At 34.7% G+C, this 12326-nt stretch overlaps 1 protein-coding gene and 1 long non-coding RNA gene across 3 annotated transcripts; one reads left to right on the top strand and one right to left on the bottom strand.

Annotated features, from left to right (window-relative positions):
• Positions 1-4332: 4332 nt before the first annotated feature.
• On the bottom strand, positions 4333-7709 carry LOC122060445. The gene is made up of 5 exons (XR_006134403.1): positions 7592-7709; positions 7383-7483; positions 7172-7272; positions 6964-7037; positions 4333-4664 (listed from the first exon to the last, which is right to left on the bottom strand). It is a non-coding gene; the product is annotated as an uncharacterized LOC122060445 (long non-coding RNA).
• A 2103-nt stretch (positions 7710-9812) lies between these two features.
• LOC122060444 (transcription factor MYB1-like) lies at positions 9813-11592 on the top strand. Of its 2 annotated transcripts, none has more exons than XM_042623532.1 (2): positions 9813-10076; positions 10506-11592. In XM_042623532.1, the coding sequence occupies exons 1-2, from the start codon at positions 9944-9946 to the stop codon at positions 11192-11194; spliced, it is 822 nt and encodes a 273-aa protein (XP_042479466.1). In that variant the 5' UTR covers positions 9813-9943; the 3' UTR covers positions 11195-11592. The 2 variants fall into 2 exon arrangements, with proteins under 2 accessions (XP_042479466.1, XP_042479468.1); XM_042623534.1 differs by having other exon boundaries at positions 9937-10076; positions 10516-11592.
• Positions 11593-12326: the final 734 nt, after the last annotated feature.

The raw sequence follows: 12326 nt of genomic DNA on the forward strand, positions 1-12326 counted from the left end.
TAAAGGGATAAAAAAAATAATCACAAAACTATAGTATGGAGAATTATAGAGAGATTTATTGCGATATTATAATTATAAATAAAAAAAAATGCATTATTATTCCTCCTTAAATCTCTTTCTCTCTCTCTCTCTCTCTCTCTCTCTCTCTCTTTCTCATTCATCCTTTTTGGAAAAAACATTGAGCACAATGGGGGGAGATTCTCCAGAGAATTATGGAGACTAGGGAGGGAATAAATAATTATGGAGATATTAAAAAGGTAAATATGTTGAGAGATATACCACAAAAAAAAAAAAAAAAGGGCTCCTAAAATCTCTCCTTCCATCATTTACAAAATCTAAACGTGGAGGAAGGGGTATTTTCTCTCTATAATTATCTTTCTCTCACTCATCTCTCTGAACGTGGAGGAGAAAAAGGTGGAATAATTATTAATTAAAATTATTACGTATTAAAGGGATAAGAAAATAGCCACAAAATTATAGTCACATAATTATGGATAGATTTATTGCATAAAAATCGTATCTCTTTCAATCAACTTTCATCGACTTTACAAATTTTTATGCAATAGAATCCTTCCTTATATATACCATAGAGAGGACAAAAAATCAACTACAATATCCCACGATTTCTCAATTTTCTGCCTCTTACAATAATAGTTCAGAATATTTCAAATTCTTATTTCTTTTTCTATTACAATAGCACAAAAGTTTTCAACTTCAGCTTCTTTTTCTCTCAGATCACTGGCACTGCATTTCTCAATTTCAGATACTCCACATCCACAAGGTAGTATAATTCATTTAATCTCATATAATTCATTTAATCTGCAAGATAGAGCTCAGGTGGAGAAGTTATTGCACTATATTATGAAAAAATCTCCAGAGGATGCGGAAAGTAAACATGTTTTCACGTACACCGCTTTGACTTGATCAGAGATTAGTTTTTTCTTAATCATTCTCCATGGTTTGTAATATTATGATTTATTAGTATTATTGTTATATGCTATGAGAGAATTATTTGTGAAATTGATGCCATTCTCAAGACCTCCGTAGAGGAAGACGAGGCATGTTTTTTATGTTTCATGTTCTCATCTCCTTTCTATTATGGGAATTGCATTATTTAGTCTGTGGATTTTCTCTCTTGTATTCAAAATAATTAGGTTTAATTTTGTTTTTAGAAAATACAAACTTTGAAAAATCAGCTCACCAAGCTTTTCAGAACTTACTTCAAATGGATTGACCCAATAATCTTATCTTAAGAAAATGTTTAATTAGGAGACTACCACCACGTGCATTTACACGTGTATTTTTACTAGTATATATATATATATATATATATTTAAATATACAGGATTGGGTTGGGCTTCAGCCAGGCCCAACTTGGGTCTGGAAATCTCAACTACTGCCGAGTTGAGAGCTAAAAAGCCCAACCCAGGCCCTATCGTGCTCAGGGCGGGCTTGGGCTTACCCTTGCCTAGCCAAACTTGCTCCCGTAATGTTTCCTTTTGTAAAGAAGGCCCGGCAAGGTCTGCTTTAGGCCACATATGGCTCACGTGCTGCATTCATTCTTGAAATCCCATCAACCAAAAGAGAAAAAGAAAAAGTTTTTCTAGCGAAATAGATTTCTAGCATAGACAATGCTAAAACCCAATTTGTAATAATTGTTAACATCAAAGTATGATTGGCCATTCTAGGTGTTTGGATGCACAATATATAATGATAGTTTATTTCAATCATATGGTTCACCATGTTTATGAATTTTTTGTTATGTGTTCAAAATTATTACTTTTAAATATAATTGATTTTTATTATAATTTTCTAAGCATCACACACCGATACATGACAAAGTTAAATTAGTTTAAGAATTAAGTCATGATTAAATGACAACACAAACGAGTCTATTTGGATTTGAACATTAATTAACTATCATGTTACTATTATGACCATTCAGAATAACTATGTGGTTACCATGATTCTGTCTATAGGAAACACAGAATCACTCTAAATAACTATTTGGTTGCCCTTAAATGTTATTTTTTGTGTCCATACACTAGTTTTTAACACTTTCTATAGTATTATATTATGAATTAATTTTGTTAACACTTGGAGGAAAAAATCTTTAGATTTTTTTCTTATTATTAAATGAAAATAAAAATACCACATAGCTAATTTACCCAGCGCTATCTTTTTAATAAATATGGTGTTGAAAGAAAAAAGTCCATATTACTTGGTCTTTACACATACATATGTTGCTTAAGTACAAGAAGTCCATAATACATAATTAAAAATTTTCGCTTAAAGTACGTCTTCCAATGTCCTCGCAACTATCCTACTTTGTTCCTCGGATGCCTCAATTTTTCCTCTAAGATATCCTTGCAGATAATCTGTGGATGTAGGATGTGTCATTGTAGCTTGACAAATGCCCGTAGTCCCTCCTGAATGGTTCGATGAAGAAGATTCTTCATCCTCAATTAACTCAATCTTTCCACATCCTTTATTTTTAAACTAAAAATCAATTGATCACAATTCAAACATTAGACATTTAAATTTTTTAATGTCTAAACAAAAGTAATTTAATTAATCTATATAATTAGTCTATTCAACAATCATACCGAGGTGGAAAGTGGGCAACATCAGAAGTCTCTTCCTTTATTTGGTCTATTAGTGCATCTTTGAACTTTGCACTGTCCAGCTCTACATTTACACATCTTGTAGTGATCCACCCACATAAAGAAAGATGCGTGAGAGTGACGTTTGTAGAATTTCCTCCCCAGATGACGAACAGTAAGTGATGTAAGAGTAATGCATTCGCATGTAGCAATTTTTTCCATCTAAAAATAAACAAATTGATCTTTAGATAGTATGCTATAATTCATTTCATATAACAGTTCATAAACCTGTGTAATAAATTTATTTCATAACTATATATAGTTATTAAAAAGAAACAAAAAACAAAAAACAAAAACAAAAACAAAAACAAAAACAAAAACAAAAACAAAAAGATAACAATACATCCACATGAACCTGCCCTATATAAACATGCCATCAATCATCATGTCAACCTGTGTATTCAATTTGTTCCATAATTATCTGCAGTTATTTAAAAAAAAAAAAAAACACAAAAACCATAGAATAAAAAAAGAGAACGATACATCCACATAAACTTGCTATCGATCATCATGTCAACCTGTGTATTAATTTGTTCCATAACTATATGTAGTTATTAAAAACAAAAAAATACATAAAAATCAGAGAATAAAAAAAGATAATGATAAATCCACATGAACATGCTATCAATCATCATGTCAACCTATATATTCAATTTGTTTAATAACTATCTATAGTTATTAAAAAAAAAAAAAAACCAGAGAATGATACATCCACATGAACCTGCTATCAATCATCATGTCAACCTGTGTAGTATTTTTTCAAAAGTTACGTAATTGAAATTATACATAATTTCATATGAAATCCAACCCATTCATAATGTAAATCATTTACTGATCATAGTCCAAGAGGATAAAAAAGTGCATTATTAAAGTCCCAACTCACAACAATTACTGGTTAAAGAAAAAGACAAGACAGAAAAAGAAAAGGCAGTTTAGTTTTCAAAGAGCATCACTTTTAAGTCAAATAGTTAAACAAACATCCAAATTCCATTCCATAAACATTTATCAGACATCAGTGACCTTCTCATCCTCCATCAGCAACTCCAACACTTGTGGCTTATCTTCATCATTTGCTTTCAAGAACAGATTACATAGTTCTCGATCTTTCACGAAGAATTTTTTGGCACACCATTTCTTGTTGAAATCAATAGTTGGGAGCACATTGATTGCATCAGAAAGTCTATCCGTGAGGTCATCGCTAGACTCAGTGGTGACTAGACGACCAAGGTGAGAAGCTATTGTCTTCAAAGAGCTTGATATCTTATTAGTCCCTCCCTTCTTTCTCTTCTCTCTGCCATTGCCATTGCCACTAGGACAAGATGATCTAGGCCGACCTCGAACAGGAGTAGAATGTTCTGTATGCACGGAAGATACACTTTCTTCAGTCTAAAACTCTCCATCACTAGCAAAAGAAAGGTTCTCTAGTCCATCAAGATTGACTCTGTAATCATTTATAGCCTCTAATGGATGTGATGAATCATTGCCCCCAGCTATCTCATTGGTCAACCATATGCCCATTTGAATGTGTAACTACATGTTCTTTCCAATACCTTTGCTCTTTCTTCTGCAAAATTTTTAAAGAAGATTATATCAATAGAGTTAACTGAGGAAATGATTACAAATGGATGGTTAGGCATAAGGTATTCATAAAAGGAGAAAATTATCTTAAACTCATTCCAAACATGCTGAGGGGCATCAAAGCGCATCTCTATTGAATCCAGCTCATGGGACAATTCTTTTCGAGGTCACTCAACGCTCTTAACCTTTGTTTCCATATTCGATAATGATGGTGGACTTGTTCCCAATTATAGGTCATATCAATTCTATCTTGTATGCATTTGACAATAGATTGCCACTGATCTTTACTAAGGCCATTATCACCCTTTTTTCCTTTTTGATGGTAATCTAATAAACATTGAAGCAGAAATTGTGATACCTCATTTGGCCATGAACAATTTTGTCCTCTCTTTGACTAGGATTGGCTTTCCGATGCCATGTCCTCTATTTCATTACCAAAAGAAAAAACAAACAATAGCAAAATTACACATAGTAAGTAATTTGGTAATATAAAATGTTATAACATAAACATAAACACATCACATGTTAATACTAAGTAATAATGACATATCACATATTAATATTAAGTAAAGATAATGACACATCACATGTTAATGCTAAGCAAAGATAATGATACATCAATGGGTATGTAAACATTACCAAATAAATATAACACCCGACACTCGCAAATACATCATATAAAATTAGGACTGGACAAACCCCAGCCTCAATACATATAATTGTACGACAACCTCAAGCATACCAAGATGAAAAATAGTCTAATACAAAGCATAGCAAAATATATTAGCAATCATATGGTTCATCATCTAAATCTCCTTCAATCCAATCATCCCACATTCTATCCGCTATATCTTCTCGAAACTGTTCCCAATCAACATTCACAGGATCATGCACTAATTCATCTGCACCGTCATACACATCAGTGTTGTCATCAGGTTCTTCTTCAACACTAGAATTCCCTTTGTTGGCTTGCTCCTCTTCCAGCCACTGCTTTCCCTTTACAAAAAGTATGTATATTGAGTATGTGGTTATGTATGAGAACACATGCACGCACTATAGTGGCCTAAGTCTTGTAAGGGTATTCTGGCTAGTTTTTCATAATTTTGAAACGTGCCTTCAACAAGGAGAATGACTGTTCAATCACATTTCGTTATTGAGAATGTCGCAAATTAAACAATTCCTTCTTATCCCTTGGAGATTCGTTATAGTTCCCCCACTCTTTCAAATGATAACGGACATTACGGTAAGGTCTCAAGAACCCCTATAATCATGCATCAGCTATAAGGATTGTTGCTAAGATCAGGATCAGAACTATAAATTGAAATGAAGAGAAGAGGATTGTTAAGTTAACCTTGTAATCAATGTAGAATAAGAAGAAGAGAAGAGAAGAGAAAATAAGAGCAATAGGATAAATAAATCATAGTCAAATTAGGAAATGAAATATACCCTATGATATTACTTGAAGCATAAACAGAATAATGAAACTTATAAATCGATTTGTCTTTTAGAGTTTAGTAACCCAAAACCCAGTCGTACTTGTAGTAAGATTATAACAACCAAGCAACAGAACCAGATTTTGAAAACAAAATATGAATTATGTGTGTGTGTGTGTGTGTGTGTGAGAGAGAGAGAGAGAGAGAGAGAGAGAGAGAGAGAGAGAGATTGCAATTTTTTGGATTATTATCATTCAATTTCAGCATTGCAATTGACTTTCAACATTGCAACTTCTAAAGAAGTCGATCTAAGAAAGCTAAATTTGATTGGGAAAAGGGTTTCACCCATACCCAATATTACGGTATAAAGGATTGACAAGAGATAAAGTTTGGTTGATGGTGGTAACCACACAAAATGGGTTGTTGATTTGCTGCCACATATATATAAGCATCAATAGATCATTGAACCTAAGCCATTGAACATACATATTAAACAGATTGAGACAATGTATATAAGTGTGGATCATGCCAGCATAAAACTTGGTGAAATAACCTATTAGTTCTAGTCCTAGAATATGATTAGAATTAAGTAAAATTCAGTATAAAATAAATAGAATCAAACCATTAAATCAAATACCCAACATAGAACTTTGCCAAATCCAATGTCCAACACAACTGATAGAATAAAAAAAATTGAGGTATTTTTTCCAGTTTGGTTACCTGTAGGAGAGGGTCAGAAAATGATGAGAAGGAACACGGTGAGGCCAAGTTGGAAACCCTAGATTCCTCTCCATTCGATCCTTCAATTTCTTCAAGTCAGAAACAAGACAATGGAGTAGAGGAATTCTAGAAAATGGTTGAAAATGGATTTTTACTTGAATTTAAGTTCTAGGGTTGTGGATGAGATATGGGGAATGTCAAACAAAAATTCTATTAAACACAAGAAAGAAGAAAGATGAAGAAGAATTATCTCACAAATTCTTATAGATAAGAAAAAAAAAAACCCCCTAGAATCATGAATCGACCAACATCAAGCAGAATACAGAGATATGAAGAGGAAGAAGAGTTAAGAGAGGGTGACAGAGTGCATACATTCTAGACTAAGCAAATCGCGACCTTCGTTGAGGGAGAAGCAGGGACGAGGTGGAGCAGATGAGGTGGAGGGGCTCAGATGGTCTTCGGAGGTCACCAATCTCAAAGAAAAAAAAACCCTAGAATCATGAACCGGCTAACATCAAGCAGAATACAGAGATAAGAAGAGGAGGAAGAAGAGTTGAGAGAGTGCATACCTTCGAGACTAAGCAAACAGCAACCTACGTTGAGGGAGAAGTAGGGACGAGGTGGAGTAGATGCGATTGAGTAGCTGGAATGGTCGTCGGAGGTCACAAATTTGAAAGAAAAAAAAAACCCTATAATCATGCATCAGCTAACATCTACCAGAATACAGAGATAAGAAGAGGAGGAAGAAGAGTTGAGAGAGGGTGAGAGAGTGCACACCTTCGAGATTAAGCAAATCGCGACATTCGTTGAGGGAGAAGTAGGGATGAGGTGGAGCAGATACGGTTGAGTGGCTGGAATGGTCGTCGGAGGTCACAAATCTGAAAGGAAAAAAAAAACCCTATAATCATGCATCGACTAACATCTACCAGAATACAGAGATAAGAAGAGGAGGAAGAAGAGTTGAGAGAGGGTGAGAGAGTGCTTGCACCTTCGAGATTAAGCAAATCGAGACATTCATTGAGACAGAAGCAGGGACGAGTCAGAGTAGATGCAGATGAGGGGCTCGAATTTTCGTCAGAGATCACAAATCTCAAAGGAAAAAAAAACCCCAATAATCATGCATCAGCTAAAATCTAGCAAAATACAGAGATAAGAAGAAGAGGAAGAAGATTTGAGAGAGGGTGAGAGAGTGCATACCTTTGAGAGGAGAAGTCACAACCTTCATTGAGGGAGAAGCACGAACGCGACGGAGCAGCAGGATGAGTTTGTCGAATGGTCGTCGGAGGTCATACATTTTTCACTGATTCTATGTAGTGATTCTGTCATTTTATATGAAGGTAATTGGATGATTCTTTCCTATAATCACCTCCATAGGTGATCTCACAAAAGAATCACTTTATGTGTAAAATACATTGTCAGAAGAATCACTTGATTTTTTTTAAAAATTACATTCATTAGCAACCAAACACCCATAAAAGTCAAGAATCATGATTCTTGCGAATTACATTAAAGACTCAAGGAATCAGACACGCCCTAAATGTTTCAATTCAAATGATGGGAAGAGGAAGGTGTTATGGAAGAGCTACATATAATTTTGACAAATTAGAAAAGCACTAATTAAAGAATGTGAAAAGGTTCTTTGAGTCAGCCATATAGGATACGTCAATGTTCTTCTCACTCTACCCTTGGCATATGATCCATTGTGCCCCTCTCTTGTGTACTTACCTTTGATTTCCCATAGAACCCTCTCAAAGTATATTCTAGAGATAAAAACAAATAAATAAAAATGAAGGGGTTTTCATGTTTTTTCTCTCGCAAAATATTGCAACTAGACTCAAGTTGATTATCATTCTAGGTGTTAGATATACAATATATGATTCTCTGGATAGATCAAATGGTAGTATATCTCAATCACATACCCCGCCATGTTTATATATTTCTTTATATATTTAAAATTATTATTTTTTAAACAAAATTAATTTTATAATAATTTTTGAAGCATCATTTTGCTACATGACAAATTCAAATTAGTTTAAGAATTATCTCATGATTAAATGATGACAACAACATGTCTATTTGAATTTGAACATTAATTGACTATCGTGTTACTATGGCAGCTATTGCTTTGAAATGGTTTATAATGTTTTCTATGGTAGAAACTTTTTTTGGTCGAAACTAGCCTTTCAGATTTAAAGAATAGGAATGATCTTCTCTAAAATGGTGTTGGAAGCCTTTAGGTTTTACTTATTTATTTGCAATTGAAAGAGCATTTTCACTGCTTTACAATGTCTCGGAGAATCGTTTTCATGAAGCTGATTTTGAGCCACCATTCAAGTATGAAGTCCTTCATATAAGAGAAGATGAATGATGTATAAAAGAAAGTCTAAAATTTCGGGATCTTCCTGGCCATCCATAAATACCCTATGGACAATCTTGTTAATAAAACGCTTTTTTTGGAAAGGATTGTAAAATGTTTCATTTCAAACGATGGGAAGAGGGAAGTGTAACGGAAGAGTTAATTATAATTTTGGCAAATTAGAAAAATGCCAATTAAAGAATGGGAAAAAGTTCTCTGAGTAAACAACAAAGGATACGCCGACGTTCTTTTCACTCTGCCCTTTTTATAGAAACCACTGTGCCCCCTTCTTACGTATCTGACCTTGCTTTCCGGTAGAACCCTCTCCCTTAATAATATTCTAGAGAGTGAAAATAGGGGGTTTTCTATTTCACAACCCCCCCCCCCCCCCCAAAAAAAAAATATTGTAACTAGACTCGAGTTGATTCTTACTCCATTTTATATTGTCATTTGCTAGCTAGAGAGAGAGAGAGAGAGGCTCATCCTCATGTGAGGGAGATTTTCAACACAAGCCTTTTGCCATTGCGGGCTTTAAGGAGGATCATAAAATACACAGCCTTAACCTGTACATTTTGATGATGCTGTTTTTCCACTTGAGCCATGGCCATTAGGTCATAATGGAGCAACCCTACTCTTGCAATGAAAGATACAAATTCCTCAAGCTCAATTCTCTAAAGGGTTGAAGGGTCTTTTTGTTATTTTGATTCTTAACAGAACGATCGGTCGCCAATGCATGCAAGCCGTGCAAGCAATAATTGGATACTCCCCAGAGAGAGAGAGAGATTGTTATTTTGATTCTTAATAGAGCGATCGGTCGCCAATGCATGCAAGCCGTGCAAGCAATAATTGGATACTCCCCACAGAGAGAGAGAGAGAGAGAGAGAGAGAGAGAAGGGCAGATGGAGGAGAAGGGTTGTTAGGCATCAGCTTTCTCTACCCAAGACTCAAGAGGCCATAAATCTATTTGCCCAAATAACGGTTGGAGGTGAAAATGGAAAAAAAGAAAAGAAAAAGACCCATCAATTACGTAATTACTTGCACAACTTATGTGAAGGCTGATGGTTTATAAGGAGACATAAGGTCGTGACATTTCTGTGCTCATTAGAGCATCTCTCCCTCTCTGTTCGTCTCATTCTCCTTCTCCTTCTCTCATCTGAACTAAAGAAGAAGACAGAGAGAGGAGACGAAGAGAGATGGGAAGAGCTCCTTGTTGTTCAAAAGTTGGTTTACACAGAGGTCCATGGACTGCAAGAGAGGACACATTGCTCACTAAATATATCCAAGCTCATGGTGAAGGTCACTGGAGATCTCTTCCTAAAAAAGCAGGTATCTTTGATTTCCTTAATTTCAAGGACCCAATCATTGATTTCTCTTCTTTGTTCCTCAATAATCTTGAGTTTGACCTACAGAACACAATCGCTCTCTCTTTCTCACAGAGTAACTCAAATATCTGTATAGGGTTTCGTATATATTTGTAGTGTGAGTTTTTTCTTTTTCTTTAATTTGAGAGAGGTACGAGGATGAGTGGTTGTAACTCTATTCTCCATTGATAATGAAACAAAACTCATTTCAATGTAGATGTAGGCAATCTTGCCTAGTCTCGTAAATCTTTGTTTTCGTGTTGTGTGATTCATCTTTGTTTGCGATTTTCATTTTTTTCTGCATCATTTTAGTGAAACTAACTTACCATTTTGTTTCTTTGTTTTTTTTTTTTTTTTTTTTTTTGGGAAAATATTATTGGGTTGTGCACTTAAGGATTACTTAGATGTGGAAAGAGTTGCAGACTAAGATGGATGAATTACTTAAGACCAGATATCAAGAGAGGAAATATCAGCCCAGATGAGGAAGACCTTATCATCAGACTTCATTCACTTCTAGGCAACAGATGGTCTCTTATTGCAGGAAGATTACCTGGTCGAACCGATAATGAGATTAAAAACTACTGGAACACCCATCTCAGCAAAAAGATCAAGAACCAGGGAACCCACCATGAAAAGAAATCAAAGGAGCCCAGAAAGAGAAATAGCAAGAACAATAACAATGGAACCACCAAGAAGCAAGAACAGAACAGAGCAAAAACAGAGACCAAAATCCATCTCCCAAAGCCTATCCGGGTCACATCTCTTTTGATGAAAAGGAGCAATAGTTTTGAGTCCAATACTGTAAGTGGAACTTCTTGCAGTCAAAATGGAATAGTTGAAGATGACATTAATGGAGTTGTTGGAAAAGAGATTGTGGATTTCCCATGGTCTTCTGATCTCAATGACCATGGTTGTGAACTTGGATGTGAATCTCAACTGTCCACAAGGGAGAACTTATTTGAGAGGTTGTATGAGGAGTATCTGCAACTACTAAAGAAAGAAGAACAGAAAAAGGAAGAACGAGAAGAGGAAGAGGAGGATCAGGTTAAGTTAGATTCCTTTGCTGAATCTTTATGGGTCTGAATGAGTCTAAGAGACGGGACAGAGGAGACAGAGTCCTTAGAAGTGCAGAGAAGTTCAGAAAAGTTCAGAAAACTACAGAACTCAAGATTGTGACTTTTGATTTTCAGGAAGGTTTGGAATTCACGTGCTCATCTTCTCTTCTGGTGATGCAAGAAAAGGAGGACGTGGAAAGAGGACCAGAAAACATATTACTTAGTATCATAAGTCTTGTTATATACACTCTTATTATTACTATTACTACTACTACTACTAATCTTGGGGCATTGCCATAGCCAACCCCCAACCCCACCCCTTCATCCTTTTCTCATTGTATTATATATGTCTAATGTAGAAGAAGAGCTTATATTTGTACCTTCATATATTAGTGATTTATTTTATTTTTATTTTTAATTTTTTTCCAAGGATTGATTGGGATATTTCTTTATGTATTTCTATGGCTTAGAATTTGGTCTCCTAGGTTCCTATAAGATAAGAAATAAAGTTGATTCCACACCCAAGGAGATAAAAATCAAGCATGCAAAGAAAGCCCCAACTCTAAACCTTTGTTAGGTGCTAAAAACCTTTAGTTTTCTTCGCTGCTTTGCCCTGATCATAGATCACCTTATGCTTTTCAGCTATACTTTGTGCTTGACCAATGCATTCAATGGACTCTAAACTTTATAAGCGATATTAAGTTACCACTTCTAAAGGTATATCAATAGAGGTGGTTTCCTAAGGCTATGATTGATTGCAAGGGAAATTTAAAGAGAAAGAAAGTGAAATTTTTAAATTTAAAAAATTAAGAAATATTTTGTAATCATTATCCATGTGATCCCCATGTGATTATATAAACTATTTTATTTTTCTTATCATATTTAGTAATGATATATTTTACATGTAATTTTTATTTTACATTTTATAGCAAAGGGTTTTTGATGCAAAGCAAAATGAAACTTAATAACCAGATATGGTATGATTTGGAGTTAGTGATATAGTAAAATAGAGTTATAATTACAAAGATTTCCTTTTTTTAAGTTTGAAAATTTTCCTTTCCTTCTCTTAATTCCCCTAGCAATCACATGGAGCCTAAGTTATATCTCTCAAAGTTAACTATTATAGACAGTTTTCTAGAGCGCGCGCGCGCGGGGGGGGG

The sequence above is a fragment of the Macadamia integrifolia genome, chromosome 14 (assembly GCF_013358625.1).
Source record: "Macadamia integrifolia cultivar HAES 741 chromosome 14, SCU_Mint_v3, whole genome shotgun sequence".
NCBI classification, from domain to species: Eukaryota; Viridiplantae; Streptophyta; class Magnoliopsida; order Proteales; family Proteaceae; genus Macadamia; species Macadamia integrifolia.